Consider the following 22807-nt stretch of genomic DNA (forward strand, 5'->3'; position numbering starts at 1 on the left):
AGCAGGGGCATGGGCTAGCCACCCGAGTACATATGCATGGGGTCCAGGCTGGTTTGTACTTGGGGCAGCTAGCCTCTGCTGCCCCTCACCACTGCCTGTGCTTTCCTGGCTATGCTATTTTTAGCACGCTAACTTGATGAGAGCTAGCATGAGTATGTCTGTGCGAGCTAGGAATCACACCCCTAGCTTCGAGGATAGACATACCCACAATTACATGAGGCCATAGAGGTGAGATCTGCACAACTCGGATAATAACTGTTTAATTTCTGAACCTTTGTTTGCATTACAGTACCAGAATATTCTTGTGCACTGAAGTGCTGCTTTATAATCACAGGAAGTGATTATTATCTCACTTGACACTCCACCCACTTAAGTGGCATTACTTCAGGCGGACACCAGCCTATATATGGGAACAGAATTGGGCCCATTGTATATGTTCATTGTTGATATAACTTGCTTTTTTACAGTCAGTATCATTGTTTAAGTAACACTAATAGTAGATAGGTTACCACTGCTAATATAAACACAACGACCACTTTGTATGATATTTGCTTCTCCATATTGCATAGATATTGCATTGTACTTTGTTATAGCATCTATGTGCATAACATGTCCCTGTGCTAGGAAGAGTAGCACACCATTGTTAAAATACAATGACTCTTTAAACCAGTTAAGGTTGCTCTTGTTCTATATCTGAACCAACAAGTGCTATATTGGCACTGCAGCTGTTTAGCCTCTCTGGCTGTATTGTTGGGTTCATGTTTTCACTAAACTCATGAATGCTAACTATAGTCAAAAAGTTTATCGATTGTCTGTTTTTTTAGGAAAGCCTTGTCTAAACAAAGTTTAAAATTAGATTTCCAGCACTGTGCAGTTCCTCCTAAGAAGTTTTCCAAACAACACGTGTCCATCATAAAACATATTTCCTCGTAAATAAAATGAGTGCATGTTTTTGTTGATTAAGCCATGGCAGAGGTCCAGCAACCACATACTTGCTGTCTTTGTTTCTGCTCCATCTGTTGCAGAGCCAACAGCGCTCCTAGTCACGCTGAGCCCTGCTGATTTGGTTTAATTATTGGGAAGATGAAGATGGGAGTTGGGGACTGAAATGAATTATCCACAAAGCCAACCAAGAATCTTATCTCTTTTGCTTATAAAATTAGCACTGGCCAGTCTAAACATTTTGGGTGAAGAATTGCGTTAAACTCTCTCTGATAAGGTTGCTTTAAAAGCCTGTATAAAGATGCCTTTCCAGGAGGGGAGACATTTCAGAAATGATTACTGTCATTCCAGGAGCAGAGAAGCACTTGGATGTATGTCTGCACTGCAGGTGAAGGTGTGATTGTAGCAAAGGTTGGCATACCCATGCTAGCCTGGGTAACAGTAGCAGTGTAGATGTGGTGACATAGGCTCAGCAAGGGCTAAAAACCTGAGCATACATGGGTGGACCCTGGGTACATACTTGGACACTAGCCTCTGCTGAAGCCCATGCCACCACATGTACACTACTCTTGTTATCCACGCTAGCTAGATTTAAGGTGGTACGGGTATGCCTACTCATGCTACAGTCACACCTTCACTTGCAGTATAGACAAAGACCCAGGGTGTTGTACCTAAGATAGCATGGGAAGCATATCTTGGCTCATAGACAGTATTTGGTCTTAAGCACTGCAGCTTAATACATGCAGAAACGCACTAGGTGGGGTTGGGAATTGTGAAATTCCTCAAAGCGAGTAATAACAAAAGAGTGACTGTAAAGATTAGATTTGTTCAGCCGATCTGCTTCCTCTATGTGTTCAGTCATAGTTGCTTGCTTACTTGGCCAAAAAATCTTCACTTCCTTTAGTCAGGCCGTTCCAACTTTTCTGTGGGAGCTGGATTCTCCTCTAGTTTCTTCATCAGCAGAATTTGTCAACTAAGTTCTAACTAGATGTACTTCTGGTGAGGCGTAAAAGTCTTTTCAGATACTAGTTTGAGTTTTCAGTGCTGCCAGTATACCGCTTTCTGCATAACCGAATTCGACATATCGGAGCCGACTTACCCCGCTGTGAGGACGGCGGCAAATCGACCTCCGCGGCTCGCCCGTCAATGGCGCTTACTCCTACCTCCGCTGGTGGAGTAGAAGCGTCGATGCGGGGATCGATTGTCGCGTCCCGACGAGATGCGATAATTCGATCCCTGAGAGATCGATTTCTACCCGCCGAGTCAGGCGGGTAGTGTAGACCTGCCGAAGGGGGGGGGGAGGGGGAATTATTTTGTCTCATACAAATCTGGTTATAATTAGAAATGATGAGACTAAGGCTATGTCTACAGTACAGAGCTAAGTTGACTTAAGTTACATTGACATCCAACCACCGCTGTAATTAAACTGCTGTTGCATGTCCACACTATGCTCCTGGTGTTGGTGGAGCGCATCCACAGTAGCAGCTCTTGCATTAGCACAGAGAGCAGTGCGCTGTGGGTAGCTATCCCACTGTGCAACTGGCCACAGGGTGTTTTGGGAAGGGTTTGCAATGCCACATGGTGCAGGTACAGCGTTTCATGATGCAGTTTTCTCAATCTCATCATTCCATGGGCATCCTACTAGGTTTCCAGCTGCTTTTGAACTGCCCTGGTTACCTGCAAGCCAGCCATCTCTGTCAGAAAGCATGGATCCTGCACTGCTCTTCAGTGCTGTGCGTTATGAACACAAGGCTGTAAAAGGAGCTCAACGGGGGGGAGGGGCTATTCACCACCACCCTGACCTCAACTCCCTCCTTGTAGAAGTGGCATGTTTGCGGCGCCGCACCAGAGGCTAGTACTTGCCTCCCTTGCCTCCTGCTATGCCTGCTGCAGCTCTTTGATTTTTACATGGCATTGCTGTGTGTCTCTATCACAGCCCTTCTCCTCCATGCCCTGAGCAAGTTCCTGCTGCTGGAGCGGAGCTGTGACTGCGCAGCCTCCTCGCCCCACAGACCCAGGAGATGCAACCATTCTGGTGTACTCCAGGCAGGAGTGTATTTGCTGCATGGAGGCGGCATGCTCAACCGGGCAGTTACTATGTGAGCTCTCCACGCCGAGCAAACAGCAAGAGCAAATTCAAAACTTCCCGGGGCTTTAACAGAGGAGGGGCGTTCACTTGTGTACCTGGCTGCAGGGCAGTGGAATTCAAAAGGGTGCTAGGGTGGGCATTGTGGGACACCTCCTGGCGGCCACTTAGGGCATCGTAAGCAATGCAGTGTCACTGCAATGCATCACTCTAACGTCGCCCTAAACTCTACGCCTCTCATGGAGGTGGTTTTATTATGTCAGAGTAGCAGGCGAGTTAAACTGGTGGGAGGAGAATTGCAGTGTGTACACCTTCATAGTTAGGTCGACGTAGCTGTCTTGTGTCGACAAAACTGTGTATCGTAGACATGGCCTAAGATCAGAGAGAAAACTTAAGTTTGGCATCAGGAAAAGCTGCTTGTCAATGTGAACTATTAATACTTTGTATTCTTAGTGCCTTCTAATTAAAATACCTTACTGGCTTAATAAATTTAGTAATTCTCACGACAGCCCTGTGAGGTAGGTAAGTAGTGTTATCCTTATTTTACAGAGGGAAGCTGAGGCTCAGAAGTTAAGCATCCCTGGTTTCACACACAGTCTTTGGCAGGAGCCAGAAATTAGGTAGAGAGATCCTACGCATGTGCTTTAAAAACATCCCTGTCCTTCCTGTTTCTCTGTTAGACTGTGAAATTGACTCTAACTGAAATGGTAGAAGCCTCATTATTTAAGGCACTTCAAAATTAGAGCTGGCAAAGCTCTAGTAAATATACCATAGCAAATAATGTCACCTTGGCCGGGAACTGAACTAGATAATTCAGTAGGGCTTTTCCATATGTAACTCCTATGATTGTCTCTGAAGAAGAAATTGAGATCTGATAGGTGAATGCATTATTTCTAAAAAGATCAGGTAAGCCACCTGGTTAGCAAGCCTATGCGTACCTATTAGATTATATCTGTTGTTTAAATACTGTTGTGAAAAACATTTTCATGTGACTTAGAGGAGATGGAAAAGAGAGAGACACCTTGTATGCAAATAAGGAAATTATCTGCCTTTCTCTCTTAGTTAGTTGCCCTTAGACTCTTTCCTTTAGGGATATGTGAACCCAGAAGTTTACTTGATTTTCTTAAAATTGCTAAAATTAGATGTAGGGGTTGTGCGTGTCTGTAAAACTTTCTTTCTGCTATGATAAGTTAGCCCAATACATTCTGGATTCTTTCTAATGGATGATGTCTGAGGCTTACAGTTTGGAGGGAGATCCTGCACTAGTGAAAGGGGACAGAGGAGTAGCAGAGTACAATGCAAATTAATGGCTCTTCTGTGATTCTGTTGGGATGACACCATTCACAGGCGCAAACTTTTCCTTTTCTCCGGGGGTGCTCCACCCCGCTCTGCCCTGAGGCTCTGCTCCCACTCTGCCTCTTCCCACAAGGTCCCGCCTTCGCTCTGCCTCTTCCTGCCTCTGCTCTGCCTCCCTCTCCTTAGGCGATGCCCTCGTTTTGCCCCCTCCTCAAGGTCCTGCCGTTGCTCTGCCTTTTCCCGCCCCCACTCCGTCCCCTCCCCAAGGCCCCTGACCACCGCTCTCCGCCCTCTCCCAGGCACCTCCCTGAGCGGCCAAATAGCTGTTTGGCGCCGCTGCCGCCCCTGTCAGCTGATGAGTGGGGGCGGCGAACAGCTGTGGCTGGTGGGTGCTGAGCACTCACTGTTTTCTTTTTTTTCCCCCATGGGTGCTCCAGCCCCGGAACACCCACGGAGTCAGCACCCATGACACCATTAACGTAGAGATATGAGAATGCTTTGAGATTCCCTGAAGGAAGAATCAAGCCTGTCCAAAACAATGTAAAAGCGAAAGACCCCTCTCCTCCTTCGTGATGGTGATGGCATAAACTAATTACTCCTTCTGTTATCCCTTATCTCCTGCAGCCATCTTCCTACCATCATGCACCTCTGCTAACCTCTGGCTTCAAAATGCCTGCCAGCCCTAGTCTCTTCCCCTTCTTGAGACCACTTAAAAAGAGAAAAGAGCTTGCTTTCCGCTCCAGTGTGTGCTCTGGAACCAAAACAAACCCATGCTTTTAGTGCTGAAGCCCTTGCCCTTTAGCACCTCTCTAATATTTGACACCTTCCCTGTCCTGTCAGAACATAGATCTTGGGTGAAATCCTGGTCCCATTTGTAGTCTATGGCAAAACTCCCACCGACTTCAGTGGGGCCAGGATTTCACCTCTTGTCTTGTGTATGCAGATGACACTTTACTGCCGTGCCTGTATTGATGCCAAGAGGGGAAACATATGAAGAAAACAAAAACACCTGCCCTAATATCCTCAAAAATCAGTTTAATCTAATCTGGGACCACAAACCCTTAAGTGCCTTAATCATGCTTATTGGATGGTGATGCTAAGGGGCAGCATTAAGGTTGTTCATATACCTTAACTCTGCATTTTCATTCTTGCTTGGATTTCTTAAGTGCAATATTTTCTCTGAATTTTCTTAGCATGTAATGTTTAGGTTTGGGATAATTACAACATCCTTGTAAGTTAGGTTTTTTTTGTTTTGTTTTCATTTTTTTACCCTTATGTTACTGATATTTTAATTCTGCTTAGATCTTGTGGTTTTTTTATCTTGGAATATAAGTAAATTGCACACAAATGAGATGGTGTAGGCAGCCCCTGTTCAGTCTCCCCTCTCACGTTGAGAAGGCAGTGGGTCTTCTGCTTCCAAGGTCATCTCATGAAATGTAAAACAAAAGAGAAGACGTGAGATTTCCCAGCTAATGTTTGGCATCCAGAACAAATGGAGTCTTTGCTCTCTCCCTGGCGTATCCCATCTTCCTTCTTCCTTGCCTCTTCACACTGAAGCGAGGAGAAAATGATATATCATGGCATTGGTATGTGGAAAGCCATGCTTATTTTTAGGCATCTAAATACTGGCAGGCACTTCTGGCTTAACCTTTATCTGTCACTTGGCATTTGAAGGGCTGTAAATTTGCAGCAGTAGTATTGCACTACATAAAGTATTCTTTGAATGTGTGATTATTGGCTTATATGTACAAAAGAAGGCACCCCTTTTATTGAGGAAATACTTCTAAAATCGCCGGTTGTAGTAGGTGTAGCTAGGTATTGCCCTCTGTAGAGGTACGTAGTCTCTGAACTGGTCAGGTATCTTTCAAGTGGAAACCTTGACATCTTACAGTAAGCAACTGCTGAGCACTGTGTGAAAGACGAGAGAACAGATGCACATTCAGATCTTCTGTCTGCTTAATTAATGGATTTAAAAAAAAAAGAATGTTATGCCCGCCTGGCAGCTCATATCGGGTAGAGGTGGCTCATTTTTCCCTGCTGATCTCCTGTGCCACCAGAGAGTGTTCTGTACAAGGAGCCGAGGTCACACCGTACCTAACACTTCCTTAATGAGGGGAAAACTGAGTACAGGGTAAAATACCTGGGGGAAATTCTGGTCCCTTTGAAGACAGTGACAAAACTGGATTTCACCCCATTTTTAGCCTTTCCCTCCCATGGTTAGAAATAGTTTGTATGAAATCTTGTAACTTGTCCCCAAAGAGAGGCTTTTTATAACTATACACATATTGCCAAGCACTTCACCTATCAAAGGGGTTTAGAAAAAGAAAGACTTGTTGCAGTGAATGTAATACCTGTCGCTCTCTGTCACCTTGCAATATAGTGAAGAGAGAGAACTGATGAAAAGAACAAGAAATAGCCCCGTCTCAAAAACTGTGCACATCTCCGTCCACAGGTGTCCCAGACTACAACACCGTCACTTAGAACTGCCATTTCAGTTGGATCCCAGCTTTTAAAAAGAGGGTGAGAAAGAGTTGCAAATAGGTAGAGAATTTGCATTGGACAGCTTCCTAGAAAAGAAGCGTTTATAGAGGAGTTATGCTGTATTGATATTACAGTGAATAAAAATTATATTAAACAGTTGGCTTATTTCATTCAGTTCTCCATACTTTTATTGATACAAAGCTGGTTGGGCAACCCTTACTTCTGTAAGTGCCATTTGGTATGTTCAGTTGACACCACTCAACGTGAATATGGGATGCAAAAGTAAATGGAAGGTGAATACCACTCAACTACATCAGCCCTTGTAATTAAAATTGTAATCCAGGCTCCACAGGATACATAGCTGGGTGCTCATACACTGTACAGAACTCCACACAGGAGCTGCTTAAATCATATTTGTATGTAGTTCATTTTAAATGTTTCAAATCAATCACTGAGTAACTTATCCATAAATATATTTTTTCACTATTTCACCAGTCCTAAAGATAGCGGAATAATAATGTAATATTTATTTGCCACCCCCTCTGTGTCACCCCCCCACACTTGGCTTGGCATTTATTTAGTGCATAATTACTATTAGACTAGTTCCAGTCAATATTTACTTGGCACATCATCAACATTTTCACTATAAAGACCTGTTTACTGTGCCAGTGATCATTATAAGCAAGTTTACTGAGTGCAACCTAGCAGGAGAGAGAACTTTCATTAAAAATAGCAGGGAACTTTTCAGCAAAAATAAGCAAGGAGCGCACAGGGAAATAATCCATAACGATCAATTTATGACTTTTGAGACCTTGTTGGCTCACAGAAGTGAAAAGCCAACAGACAGCATGCCCTCTGTTCAAGTACCCTGGGGCTTTCAACCCACTACTCTCCTACTGTTTTAAACCACAGCCAATGTTTGTAGATTAGTTTAAGAGCTGTTTGTCTTTTTTTTTTTTTTTTGGTTATAATCTGCCACAAACCTTTACCCAGTGTTAGTTCAAGTAGTTGTCAGTGAGACACCCCTGCTTAATATTTAACTGCTAGGGACTAGGATTTGAGGGTGTGGTCTTTGGTGTGCTGGTCAGCTTCCTATTGAGCATGCTTTTGCCGTGATTTTTAAAATGGGTTTCTATATAAGCTCATTGTAATTGAGTATCCGTTTTAACTCTTGATTAAATAGCTTTAAACAATTTTATTTAGAAAAATACAGGATATTTGATCTATATTATAATTTTCTGTGGCAAACAATCCAAGATTAAAAATACTGTGTTATGACTTTCCTTTTTTGTAACTAATTTGGGAATTTTTTTTTTTTTTTCCTGAGAACCAAACAGCCTTACCCACGCTTTTATGTGAATGTTTATGCCCGCACAAAGAGCCTAATTCTTCATTCCTTGTATGTTATGTAGACACTTCCATCTCTACAAGGTGAATACAAAAATGCTACTGCTCTGATTAGGTAGCATATCAAGATTCAATTTGCAGAGGTGTAACTGACTATATGAACTGCAAGGCAGTGGAGAATCAGGTCCAATATTAGGTATAGACTCAGGTCCAATATTAGGATACATATAATCCCTTCTAGCTAAATATGCATAATAACTTGTATTATATCTTTGCATAGGAACTGTGAGGACGCGTTATCATCTGAAGACTGTGAAACCTTATTCCAGTTTGTTTATACCACGCACAGACCTCTAGCAGTAGCAGCTGGGGAATTCCTTTATAAAAGGTATCTCTGCTTGGCTACTTTTTGCATATTCTCATTGTTTCAGAGTGAAAATGGGTTTGTTTAAGAGGGACATTAAACCTTTATCTTTCAATTGGTGGCTCATCTCTGGTGGATACCAGATGTCCCTTCTTCTGCTGAATAAGTGGAGGGCTGCTATCTGGGGCTAACTGTTTGTTTCACTTCCCAGCCTTGGCATGTTAAACAAGCATGAGAAAGGTACAAGACTATAATAAAGTATAAAACAACTGACTAGTCCACCAGTATTGTATCATGCCAAGGACCATGCAGCCTTCCTTTCTACTTTTTCCCTGTTGCTTTGCTTCCGATGAGCCAGTTGATCACCTGGCATCTGTTGGATTTTTTTGTAGCTGTTTATGATTAATTGCAAAGGTGGCCTCTTCTCCCCTTGAAAGTTGCCTTATACATTGTAAAGGCCTTTGAATAATGAGAGCCCACAGATTAAAAAATCCTCCCAGTTTTCAGTCAAGTTAATGAAATATACAATCTAACTTCCCAGGAGTAACTTTTATAAATGGGCCTTTATGACAATGGATGTGGGCAAAGAATGGAGCTGCCATGCTACAAAGGGAATTAATAAAAATTCTGTATCTACAGCTTGATGAAATTCTGTATTTTGTTTAGCAAAAATGGGTGACACTACTTTTGGCAAGGCTTTGGAGAGGCAATATTAAAAGCTGACCATGATTATTCATACCTCTTTGTCCCCTTCCTCCGTTGCTGTACGTATTCACCCAGCAAAATAATATAAGGCCTAGGATTTGTGGATCCAGGCCCAAAATAAAGAAAAAAGAAAAATCCCTTCTCTGATGTGTCCCTAGTCACACCTCCTAGCCCTATCCTGCTTTGTTTTGTAGGTCCCCAACTCTCTGGCCTAATGTTGTCATAAATCAGTGATTTATGCCCAGAACAATGCCACTCTTATCTATTGGTGGTGCTGTCTTGATAAACATGGGACCTGTAGCATCAGCATCTCATTAATATTCCATTGGAATACAAGCAAATGACTGACTGGGTCAGTGTGAAATGAGCTGCTTATCTTTGTACTGTTATCTGTGCACAAGGATCTACATCACATAAACCACCACTACACATGGCACTAGTTGACAACTTTGTTGGCAGGTTTGGCAGAAAAAGCACAGGCTTAAATCTACACTGAGGCTAACGTGCCCTCATGCTACTAGTGGCCTCTCCATGTCAGGTTTGAGGAACATAGGCAGGGAGTGTGGTAAACATTGCACTGCTGCATCCCATGCTTTACCTGTGTCTGTGGATAGACCTCCTTGACCATCTCTTCTTGGCACTGGCCAAGATGGCTGTCCATCATTCCAGGAGGAGGAATCTTGATGGGAGAGACATCCTAGAATACTCAAGGAGCTGACTGAGGAAATATCTAAGCCATTAATGATTATCTTTGAAAAGTCATGGAAAGCCAGGAGAGATTCTAGAGGACTGGAAAAGGGCAAATATAGTGCCAAACTGTAAAAAGGGAAATAAGGACAACTGGGGAATTACAGACCAGTCAACTTAACTTCAGTACCCGGAAAGATAATGGAGCAAATAATTAAGCAATCAGTTTGCAGACACCTAGAAGATAATAAGATGATAAGTAACAGTCAGTATGGATTTGTCAAGAACAAATCATGTCAAACCAACCTGATAGCTTTCTTTGACAGGGGTTACTTGAGGCTATGGGGGAAGCAGTAGATATGGTATATCTTGACTTTGGTAAGGCTTTTGATACTGTCTCGCATGACGTCCTCATAAACAAACTCAGGAAATACACCCTAGATGGAGCTACTGTAACGTGGGTGAATGACTGGTTGGAAAACTGTTCCCAGAGAGTAGTTATTAGTGATTCACACGTCAAGCTGAAAGGGCATATCTAGTGGGGTCCCACAGGGATCAGTTCTGGGTCCAGTTCTGTTCAATATCTTCATCAATGATTTAGATCAGTGGTTCTCAACCAGGAATACGTGTACCCCTTGGGGTATTCAGAGGTCTTCCAGGAGGTACATCAACTCATCTAGATATTTGGCTAGTTTTACAACAGGCTATATAAAAAGCACTAGCGAAGTCAGTACAAACTAAACTTTCATACAGGCAATGACTTGTTTATACTGCTCTATATACTATACACTGAAATGTAAGTACAATATTTATATTCCAGTTGATTTATTTTATAATTACATGGTAAAAATGAGAAAGTAAGCCATTTTTAAGTAATAGTGATGTGACACTTTTGTATTTTTATCTCTGATTTTGTAAGCAAGTAATTTTTAAATGAGGTGAAACTAGGGGGTATGCAAGACAAATCAGACTCCTGAAAGGGTACAGCAGTCTGAAAAGGTTGAGAGCCACTGATTTAGATAGTGGCATAGAGAGTACATTTATAAAGTTTGTTTATACCAAGTTGGGAGGGGTTGCAAGCGCTTTGGAGGATAGGATTAAAATTCAAAATGATCTTGGCAAACTGGAGAAATGGTCTGAAGTAAATAGGATGAAACTCAATAAGGACAAATGCAAAGTACTCCACTTAGGAAGGAACAATCAGTTGCACACATACAAAATGGGAAATGACTGCCTAGGATGGAGTACTGCGGAAAGGAATCTGGAGATCATAGTGGATCACAAGCTAAATATGAATCACAGTGTAACACTGTTGCAAAAAAAGCGAACATCATTCTGGGATGTATTAGCCAGGAGTGTTATAAGCAAAACATGAGAAGTAATTCTTCTGCTCTACTCTGTGCTGATTAGGCCTCAACTGGAGTATTGTGTCCAGTTCTGGGTGCCACATTCCGGAAAGATGTGGACAAATTGGAGAAAGTCCAGAGAAGAACAACAGAAAAGGTTTAGAAAGCACGACCTATGATGGAAGATTGAAAAAAATGGGTTTATTTCATCTGGAGAAGAGAAGACTGAGAGGGGACATGATAGTTTTCAAGTACACAAAAGATTGTTATAAGGAGGGAGAAAAATTGTTTGCCTTGACCTCTGAGGATAGGACAAGAAGCAACGGGCTTGAATTGCAGCAAGGGTGGTTTAGGTTGGACATTAGGAAAAATTTTCTGTCAGGGTAGGTAAACACTGGAATAAATTGCCTAGAGAGGTTGTGGAATCTCCATCTGTGACAATGTACACCATAAGGCTTTATGGGGGGGTGTGCTCATAAATGTATGTATGATATAACTGGAATAGGGTTTTGCTACATATGCCATGTAACATATCTATGTAAAGGTTATGATCTACTGGTTATGTTCATCCTAGTTGTATGCAGGCACCATTTGTGTGTTCAAAGTTATGAACATTGGCTGTATAATTGCTTGATTTCTAAGTAGCCTTAGTTAGAACATTTGGTCACTTCTTGGGAAAGGAATGTGCAAATTAAGTGGTCAATCAGGAAGCACTTAACAGACAAAAGAGCTTGGAAGACTCCAATCCACATAAGAAATCTACCTGAGGACGTTCACGGTAGCATGTGGGTAATGGCTGCTACCTGCAAGTCCTGAGTCATGCATGGTCATGTGACTTGCCCATGTGATTCTGAATCTTCATTTTGTGACTGGATTCTACACAGAGTGACGAGGGGGTCTCCACCCACAAGAGAAAGTCTATTTAAACCTCTGGGAGACCCCTCCATTTTGTCTTCAGCTGGCTAAAGAAGGAGCCTCTCCACCCCTCGAGGATACTTGAAGGAAACTGGAACAAAGGACAGTAACTAGAGGAGGTGTGAATGATTGCTGGACCCAGGCTAAAAGGAGATTAGTCTGTAAAAGGGAGCATTCTGGAACTGGTGAGGATCTTATCTGTATTAAGTTTGATTAGACATAGATTTGCACATTTTATTTTATTTTGCTTGGTGACTTACTTTGTTCTGTCTGTCACTACTTGGAACCACTTAAATCCTACTTTCTGTATTTAATAAAATCACTTTTTACTTATTAATTAACTCAGAGTATGTATTAATACCTGGGGGAGCAAACAACTGTGCCTATCTCTCTATCAGTGTTATAGAGGGTGAACAATTTATGAGTTTACGCTGCATAAGCTTTATACAGAGTAAAATGGATTTATTTGGGTTTAGACCCCATTGGGAGTTGGGCATCTGAGTGCTAAAGACAAGCACACTTCTGTGAGCTGTTTTTAGGTAAACCTGCAGCTTTGGGGCAAGTAATTCAGACACTGGGTCTGTGTTGGAGCAGACGGGAGTGTCTGGCTTAGCAAGACAGGGTGCTGGAGTCCTGAGCTGGCAGGGAAAATAGGAACAGGGGTAGTCTTGGTACATTAGGTGGCAGCTCCCAAGGGGGTTTCTGTGATCCAACCCGTCACACCATCATTGGAGATTTTTAAGAGCAGATTAGACAAACACCTGTCAGGGATAGTCTAGACAATACTTAGCCCTGCCATGAGTGCAGGGGACTGGACTAGATGACCTCGCGAAGTCGCTTCCAATCCTGCAATTCTATGATTCTTTATGACGTGGGGACCTTTTTCCATTCCCTTGCCCATGCACACATAGGGGCAGAGTTCATCTGAGTGGTTCTCCTGCCTCTTTAGACAGGAGAACTATTGTTTGGTTCAGTATGCACTGTTTGGGGTTGTCATAACTATAAAGGGAAGGGTAACAGCCTTCCTGTGTACAATACTATAAAATCCCTCCTGGCCAGAGACTCCAAAATCCTTTTACCTGTAAAGGGTTAAGAAGCTCAGGTAACCTGGCTGACACCTGACCCAAAGGACCAATAAGGGGACAAGATACTTTCAAATCTTGGTGGGGGGAAGGCTTTTGTTTGTGCTCTTTGTTTTGGTGGTGGTTTGCTCTTGGGACTGAGAGGGACCAGACATCAATCCAGGCTCTCCAAATCTTTCTGAACAAGTCTCTCATATTTCAAACTTGTAAGTAAACAGCCAGGCAAGGCGTGTTAGTTTTATCTTTGTTTTCTCAACTTGTAAATGTACCTTTTGCTAGGGTGTTTACCTCTGTTTGCTGTAACTTTGAACCTAAGGCTGGGGGCGGGGGGTCCTCTGGGCTCTTTGTTTGATTACCCTGTAAAGTTATTTTCCATCCTGATTTTACAGAGATGATTTTTACCTTTTTCTGTAATTAAAAGCCTTCTTTTTAAGAACCTGATTGATTTTTCCTTGTTTTTAGATCCAAGGGGGTTGGATCTTGATCCACCAGGAGTTGGTGGGAGAAAGGAGGGGGGATGGTTAATTTCTCCTTGTTTTAAGATCCAAGGGGTTTGGATCTGTATTCACCAGGGAATTGGTGAAGAGTCTCTCAAGGCTACCCAGGGAAGGGAATTAGCACATTGGGAGTGGTGGCAGCGGACCAGATCTAAGCTGTACCCTAAAGTTCAGAGTGGTGACATGGTGTCAAGGCTCCTTCCCCACTCTGAACTTTAGGGTACAGATGTGGGGACCTGCATGAAAACTTCTAAGCTTAACTACCAGCTTAGATCTGGTCCACCTCAGAAACCTTGCCACTACTTTACCTATGGTCAACTTTCCAACGCCAGTCTGGTTGGCAGCGGACCTATAGCTGTATCTGGGGTATCCAGGTTACAGATGGCTATAGCAACCTGCTTCTGGGTCTGCCTGGGTGCCCTCAGACATGTGTCTTTATGCTAGAAGGTCAGGGCAAGCTGCTCACAAAACTCCAGGAATGTCCCTTTCTTCATATGAAAGTTGTGGACCCACTGCTGGCCATCCCAGGTCTGCATGATGATGTGATTTCCCCCAGTCTGTGCTTGTGGCCCTGCACTAGAAGTGCCGGTCTACACAGGGGGCCTCAGTGGCTATTCTGAGTGTACTGAGCAGCATCAGCGAGTGTGAGTCTTCCATGTCTGGGTACACCACCTCCTCTGCCTTCTCCTGCTCCATCTTAAGCTCTCTTAGGTTCCTTTGATGAGTCAAAAAATGCCACTGAAATGTCCACCAGTGCCTCGGGAATGCTCTGCCCATTTTCTGACACAGGAGTGAAAGCGGAAGCAAGAGAACTTCTTGAAAAGGGGTCTCCTCCATGTTGCTTGGCAGGCTGTGCTGGCAGGCTGGTCTTACTTCGTGTATCGTGCAGGGTGGGTGCACTACAGTGCACCATGGTTAAAGGTCTAGAGTGGCCACATTTTGGGAGGGTACTAGGGAGTCTGTGACATGATGGGTGTGACCTGGATCTGCGTGCTGCAGTGTGGATGCCAGAGCCCCAGGTTTGAGCACGGGCTAGAAAATTTATAACATAGGGTAAAGAATTAGTGTGGATGCTCAAGCCCTGCGTTTTCTAACACAGGTCAGTTGACTCGAGTCCCACTAACCCTGGGCTTACATTACAGTGTAGACGTATCCTAAGAGCCTGGCTTGGTTTTCAGAGACTAGATGTACCATATTATGAAGTATTGCTGGGCAGTAAGATTTGTATAGGAAGGATATTTCTCTTTTATGATTTTCTCTAAATTACAGTGGGCACCTTTACAGGATAAATAAATGCCTAATGCTTGGTGTACTCATTGCCATGGGATCTATGTATGTTGCCCAGACAACTGGCAGGGCCCCAGTATTAGCTGCTGCAGGTAGTCCCTGCTTTCACAGAGAGAACTTCTAGCTAAAAATAATCTAGTGCCTCTCCTTCCAGCTGACAGTAGAATTTGATGTTTGCTGAATGGATGAATAGATTTTAAAAGAAAGAAGTAAAACTGCCTGAAATCCTGACAGAATCTGTGCTGCTTCACTGAGTAATCTAAAGGTGCACAACAGAATTGGACTGACTTTTTTTTTTCCATTGGCAGGCTGCTTAGTTATCAGGGAACTGAAGAGGAAGTCCCACCCAAAAGAAGAGGGAAGTTTGGGGCTAATACCTGCTACATGAGAAAATTAATAACTTTTTTCTTGGAGAGTGAGGTAAGGAAAATGGAGATTGTGATAGACGAAGAGTTGAGGGAGGAGCCTTTCCAAACCAGTGCAGCTGGCTGAGAGTTGGTATTGAGGTGCTGCTGGAAGTTGGAGGGAGAAGTGGGTGAGTGGGGAGGAGACTTCCTTTTGAAAGGTCTTTTTGGTTGCATGCTCAGAACTGTTGATCTTAGAACTTGATACTTTCTCAACTCTAGGATGAGCTTCAGTAAAGTAAAACTGTACATGTTTGTTTGGTTGTACCACACCTCTTATTCTACAGTTGTATCAATGCAGAGAGTGGGTGTTGAACTGGCTTTCTGAAAAAACTAGGACTGCTCAGCCAGGGATAGCAACTAAAGTGTAACTCATTTCAAGCTCTTGAATGGGAGTGGGCATTTTAGGTGTTACAAACAGCAATCAAATAGTGATATTCAGGACAGCTTTGGGGAGACTAGTCTTTTTAGGAAATCTTTCTTCTGTCCTTTAAGTAACTCTCTTTCTCTTATGATGTTCCCCATATATCAACTGGAAGAATTACTATTTAGTTTGGGTGTAGTCAAAAAATACACACATTGAAAAAAAATATATACACATATACGGTTCTATAATGAGAGAAAGAGGGTGAAATATGTAATAAGCTGTATTCATATTTCAGTAAATGTTTGATTCTGTAGGCGTATGTTTTTAATCCCTAGCTACATAAACACGTCACGTACCTTGTAGACAGCCTGTGGGATTGGGCAGGCAGTTTGCTGAAGGACTGGGAGTGCATGACCACTCTTTTATTGGAAACTGCTGAAGAAGAAGGTAGGTGAGCTAAAACCTTAGTGTTGCACAAATTACTCGTTTTATTTACTAGAAGAAACTTCCTTCACCTTGAACTATAGCAAGGTCACTTGAAGAGCCTCTTGGTTGCATAGAGCCACAAAACAGTTTTGGCTCAGTGTCCTGCCATGACTCAATGCCCTCAAATATTGATGCAGTATTCCTACGAAAACCTTGTGAAACACTATCCAACCCTTATGCCTCTCAGTGACTCCTCCCTCCTATCTTCTTTCTCCCTCCTTCCTGCCTGCCTGTTGGGGGGCAGAAGGTGAAGAATGTTTCTTCTCTCTCTCTCTCTCTCGGCTACTCAGAGGGTGCAGAAGGGATTCCAGGGGCCGCAGTGTGTTTGTTCTGTACTATTTCTACCTCAACAGTCAGGTCTGTGTCAGGCAGCTTTGGGAGCACTGTGGTGAATGGTTCTCTACTTGCTGGAGGAGAGAATCTCCAGTCAGATCCCTGGATTGCGGAAGAGGCACATATAGGGCCCCGTGTTGCTATATGTGGTTCTAGAACGGGTCGGCAACGTTTGGCACGCTTATGGCCCCCACTGGCCGCCATTTAATTACCTGCTGACACAGCAGGTTTGGCCGATTGTGGCCCCCACTGGCCGCGGTTCGCCATCCCGGGCCAATAGGGGTGGCGGGAAGCCGCGGCCAGCACATCCCGCGCCGCTTCCCGCTGCCCCCATTGGCCCGGGACGGTGAACCGCGGCCAGTGGCGGCCGCGATCGGCCGAACCTGCTACGTCAGCAGGTAAATAAACTGGCCCGGCCCGCCAGGGTGCTTACCCTGACGAGCTGCGTGCCAGAGGTTGCCGACCCCTGTTCTAGAGTCACATTCTGCTAAAGGTTCCCCAGAAGATGAGCCTCAGGTCTGGTGGAAGAGGATGAAATTTCATTGGAGTTAGGTCTGAATTTGGCCTGTTCTCTTCTGGGGAAACGTCATTTTTGCGACACTGAACCTGTTGCTTTATTTGTCAAATGCAGTGAGATCCACTCATAACACATTTAGGAAAATTTATTTTATTCTAAAGTAAATTAAAAATTCCAAATAGTTTCTGTGAATCACAATGTGTGTATTGTAGCTGTGGTTGTAGTGAATCACACCGAATAACTTCGCTATAAGGTGAGAAGAAAAAAGACTTCACTACATGAAGGTTCCTTTGTATTCAGAAATCTTAATCTATCTTTTACATTTCAAGGGGCATATTGGTTTTCATGGCTGAGTTAAGGAACCTAAATGCGCCGATCTCATTGAAACAGAGTAGTGTGGAGCTGATGTTCACCACTGGAAAGGAAGATGCTGAATTGAATTTAATGTCACTTTCAGAAATAAAATATTTTAGAGGGTTTAGTTTTATGTAGAAAATGACTTGAACACTGTTTATTGTGTCAGAACTAGAGGCAGTTCTTTGCTGTGGGATCAAAGCACATAGGCCTAGATTTTTAAAGATATTTTTAGGAACCTGTCTCCCAAAGGTGCCATGGAAGAAATAGTTCCTTTTTTTACTCTGTATAACAGAAAATAATTTCAGTTCACATTCAGGTTGGACTTAGCAAACTTTCAGCAGTTTTTTAGCAGTTTCAACAGTATTTCTCTCCCCCCCTCAAAGTTGTTCTGAGGAATGAGTAGACTTTCCTCATTAGTCATCCCTGCATCTTCACTTTTCTTTTGTGAGACACTGAAGAGACCATGATTTGATTACAGCACTGAGGGATGCCCAGGAAAGCGCTCTCGTTGAAATAATCGTAATGACCGTTCGAGAAGCTGCTGAAGGTCACCCTCCTGTGGGCAGAGGAGCGGCCAAAAAGGTCAGTGGGTTTTATTCTAATATATTTATTATGTTGCAATCAAACGTGTCCTCCCTCCATGCTCTGCCAAAAGTGCTTTCCTAGCCACAGGCACGTCGGCAGAAAGAGAGCAGCATTGTTTGTACAAGACAAACACGATGCCTTTTGGCCTTCAGACAAAACATCTTAGCAGTGGATATTGAATGAGATGAGCTTCTAGAGGAAGCTCAGCTCCGTGGAAGCATGTTAACGACACACAGTGACCATTTTATCCATCAGTAGATGTCGTTGTAAAGCAGCCTACATCCAAACAGCACTCTGGTTGTTCAACACTAACTCAAGTATTTTATTTAAAAAAAAAAAGGTGGGAGGGAGAGAAATCCCATGGGGGGAAAAAATCTTTGCCTCAGCCAGGCGGTTTGTGTTAGTTAAAGGTATATTAATATGCAAAGTTAACCTTGGGATAGGTGTAAAATTCCAACCAACTCCAAGAGTATTTTATAACTGAAGCAGAATGCTTTGTCTGTAGATCCTGTCAGCGAAAGAGAAGAAAATACAATTGGAAGATTGTACCAAAATTACTGAGCACTTTATTGTGGTGCTTCCTCAGCTCTTGGCAAAGGTAACTAGCAGCTGTTCCATGAGCGCATGTTAAATATTTCATTAAAATTCCTGCAGCACACTCATATCCTGTTTTCCTCTGCAGTATTCAGCAGATGCTGAAAAAGTGGCGAACCTCCTGCAAATTCCCCAGTATTATGATTTAGATGTTTACAGTACTGGACGTCTGGAGAAGGTGAATAGGAATTGGGGCAGTTGGATGTGTGTGAAATATAACAAATTTATGAGACAATTTACAGGGCATAGTGAGACCTTGTTACAGCCAGGAGACTGTTGGGACATGAAGAAATACTTATACCCTGTTGAAACCCTTCATATTTGAACTGAGGCCACCAGGGAAATGCTTTAACATTTGTCTGTATGGATATAGCAAGGTTGGCCTAAGGCCCTGGTGGATAACGATTTATGGCTTCATGCAGGAGGCCCAGCTTTGGGAATAAACTAATTCTTGCTTCTTGACCTCTTGTTGGGTGGAGAGGAGGGGGAGTTACAACATGTATCCAAGTTGGCATCTCCCAGCAGCTTACTGCAGAAAGAAGTTGAATTCTCATTGGAGACTGTCTCCCTTATCAGCTGCTGAGGGAGGTTAGTAACTGCAAAGAGAAGAATGGGGATAGTATATCTGTATGTGGAGGAGGGGAATTCAGGAATGGAAGGATGAAATCCTTGAAATAGCAAAGCCCATACATAAGTGGAGTGGATTGCTAAAATTAACCCCCCTGTAAATATCCATAACAAGGCAAGGGAAAAATCACATCCATGTACTTCCAGCACAAAAAATTAGCTGAGGGGGCGATAAAGCAGTAGCAATATGGCAGAAAGGGGCTGTTATCTGTTTCTGTTTGTGTAACAAACAATACTGTCAGTGACCCACTCATGGGAATAAGCCCACCACAGAATGATGGGAGCTCTGAAACATGCTTCATCTTTGTTACCGCAGCAGGCAGCCTTGTGTCTAGAGGGCCCTTTCTTTGCCCTCTTTCCCCTCAGTCTCTTCTACTGTTATTATTTAGAGTCATGTGTATTGCTAGACTTGGGGCTGAAATAGGTAATTAAGGTTTTAGGAAGATATTAAGATATACAACTATACATACAAAATGATGGGGTCTAAATTAGCTGTTACCACTCAAAGAGATCTTGGAGTCATTGTGGATAGTTATCTGAAAACATCCACTCAATGTGCAGCAGCAGTCAACAAAGCTAATAGAATGTTAGGGGAATGAAAGGGATAGAAAATAAGACAAAAAATACCTTAATGCCTCTATATAGATCCAGGATACACACATATCTTTAACACTATGTGCAGTTCTGGTCACCCCATCTCAAAAAAGATGTATTAGAATTGGAAAAAGTATAGAGAAGAGCAACAAAAATGATTAGGGATATGGAACAGCTTCCATATGAGGAGAGATTAAAAAAACTGGGATTGTTTAGCTTAGAAAAGATATGACGTGCAGAGGTGGGATATAATAAATGGTCTATAAAATCTTGACTGTTGTGGAGAAAATGAATAGGGAGTGTTATTTACAGCTTCACATAACACAAGAACCGGGGGTCACTTCATGAAACTACTAGGCCTCAGGTTTAAAACGAACATAAGGAAGTGCTTCTTCATACAATACATAGTCAACCTATGGAACTTGTGGCCAGGGGATGTTGTGAAGGCCAAAAGTATAATTAGGTTAAAAAAAAAAGACTTGGATAAGGTCAGGGAGGAATAGTCCATTGTTGGCTCTTAGCCAAGATGGTCAGGGATGCAACCCCGTGCTCTGGGTGTCCCTAAACCTCTGACTACCAGAAGCTGGACTGGGTGACGGGATGGATTGCTGAATAATTGCTGTTCTGTTCATTCCCTCTGAAGCATCTGGCACTGGCCACTGTTGGAAGACAGGACATTGGGTTAGATGGACCATTGGTCTGACTCAGTATAGCCGTTCTTATGTGACAGTAAAAAAGGTCTGTTATAAGACCTAGAGCAACAAACAAAATCTTGTCCTGTAATCCCTGCCTGTCCTCCCCAAACGGGCATTTATTTCGTTTTCAGTTGTGTAAAGTAAAAAGACATAAACATAAATAGGCATAACTTTGACTTGACTATCATCATGATCACTTGCAGCACGTAGATGCTTTGCTGAGAGTGGTGAAAGGCATTGTAGCCAAACACTCTGACGTGGATGTCCTCGAGGCTTGCTCCAGGATGTATTATGTCCTCTGCAATGAAGATCTGGCCATCCACAGGAGGGCGGATCTTGCCAGAACTCAGCTGATAGACGAATTGGTGGACAAACTTAATGAGCTGCTGGATGATTCTTGGCATGAGGTGCGTGTGACTGGAAGTAGAAATACATGAAACATTTCAAGATCAAAATGAAATAAATACAAGGGAGAGATGTGAACACTGGTAATGTACTGGTTTTTCTTTGCTTGGGGAGAGCAAAGCTTACAGAGGCAGTGTGAATACTCTGAAAGGGCTGTCTGTTTACATTTTAAAGGAGTGAAAATTGTGTTCTGGCAGGAAGAAGGGGAAGAGAAGGGATGGTGTAGTCTATGGCACTACGGAATGGGATTTCTGGGCGTGCACTATCATGTGGATTCTTATGGCCAGAGCACCAATGGATATTCTAGCCCTGAGCTCCAGAGGGTTAATGTTGCTATTTGAAAATGCCCATCTAAGCGCTAATGAGAAGCACTAGGTGGATCTGTTAGATATAGAGTATTTTAGAGGAGGTATAATTCTACATTTGTACATATTGGCAGTAATCAAAAAGCTCTTTATAACTTTGCTGCTGTTTTGAGTGGGTTTTTTTAAAGATAATTCTGTAGGTACTATTAGATCACAGGAAAGTAGCTTTTGCTTTTTGGAAGGAGGACTGCTGAGTCCCTCTCCAAGTTTTTCATTAGTTCTCAAAAGCAGAAACAGCCGGTGGAGATATGAATAGCTTGCTGGCTGATTTCAACCACAGGAGCCTGTAGCTGATGAACTGTGCCATCGCTAACAGGTGTCATGCCATAGTACGGGAGTTCAGACAAGTGGATTTTTATTGGGTGCTGGGATACTGTAAGTGTGTCAGGCCAAAAAAAAACACATTGGATTTATTTTGGTAGTTTAAATAGACATCTATTCCAATGTGTGAGTATTTTTTAAATTAGAAATAAGCTTTTAAGAGGTCGACTGGGGTTCTTGAACACTTGTGTAGTGTGGACCACAGCTAAATAAAGAGGTTGTCTCATGGAACCCTTCTCTTCTAATTCTTCATTGGAAGGAGTACCTCGTTTGCCATTTGTGATTCTGTCGTATCTTTGTGGAAACCACAGCAATTGCATATATGGGAAAATAATATTAGGAAAGTATTTAATGTATTTTTAGCTGTCTTTGTGACTTGGCAGCTGAAAACAAGGAAAGCCAGCACCATGTGAGCAGCTAGCTCTCTGCAGACCACAAGCAGGTGCTTGATGGGTCAACAGTGACCACACACCACAATGTGAGAAGGTCTGCATTAGACTTTGTAGTTTTTATTACCAAGACGCTAGAGGCAGCTGTGGGGTGTTCAGTTATGAGGATGTTATAATACGAGAGCAGCAGCATGGCATTTCCCAGACATGTAACTTCTTTCCATCCCATGTACATTATTCTTTATCTTAGAGAGGGGTCTAGGGAACATAGTTGAGGGGCAAATGGTTCCCGAAACTGGGACGAAGTCTAATTCAAGCCCATGGTTAGTAGAGGAGCTAGCAGCTGGCCCACAACACCTCTGTTCATTCTGTTCTCTTTCCTAACTCGTGTGATTTAGGGAGAAGGTCTTTGCACAGATGAAGAAGGAGTTTGCCGAATATATTCCACTTTGAGAAGAATAGCAGCTTTTCATAAGTGAGATGTTTGTTTACATGATTACTGCCTTCCTCTCCTATACCGTTAGCATACTGTAACCTCACCGAGCTGCTATAAAAGCAGGAATTGCTGTTGGTTGACTGGCTAATCAAGTTTACATAAAAGAATCAAAATAGTCACTAGGTGTGATGTTTGTGCATAGAACGGTCAGGTGGAATTCCTTTTATCACAAGTACTTTTTCCTGTCAGTTTCTAGACTCTCCTAAATGTTGGCAGGCTTTCTGAGCAGAGAATTCT

At 42.9% G+C, this 22807-nt stretch overlaps 1 protein-coding gene across 1 annotated transcript in view; it reads left to right on the top strand.

Moving 5' to 3' along the window:
• The window catches only part of LOC113406200 (cohesin subunit SA-2-like), an 83293-nt gene that overhangs the window by 41164 nt on the left and 19322 nt on the right, over positions 1–22807 (top strand). Inside the window, exons 15-22 of the mRNA XM_029911081.1 lie at positions 8433–8540; positions 15344–15455; positions 16142–16253; positions 17978–18081; positions 18590–18682; positions 18767–18856; positions 20798–21001; positions 22473–22549. Coding sequence (XP_029766941.1) covers positions 8433–8540; positions 15344–15455; positions 16142–16253; positions 17978–18081; positions 18590–18682; positions 18767–18856; positions 20798–21001; positions 22473–22549 — 900 coding nt within the window. The remainder of the gene's footprint in view (positions 1–8432; positions 8541–15343; positions 15456–16141; positions 16254–17977; positions 18082–18589; positions 18683–18766; positions 18857–20797; positions 21002–22472; positions 22550–22807) is intronic.

This window comes from Terrapene carolina, unplaced genomic scaffold (assembly GCF_002925995.2).
Source record: "Terrapene carolina triunguis isolate 2854851 unplaced genomic scaffold, T_m_triunguis-2.0 Scaffold23, whole genome shotgun sequence".
Lineage (NCBI taxonomy): Eukaryota > Metazoa > Chordata > Testudines > Emydidae > Terrapene > Terrapene triunguis.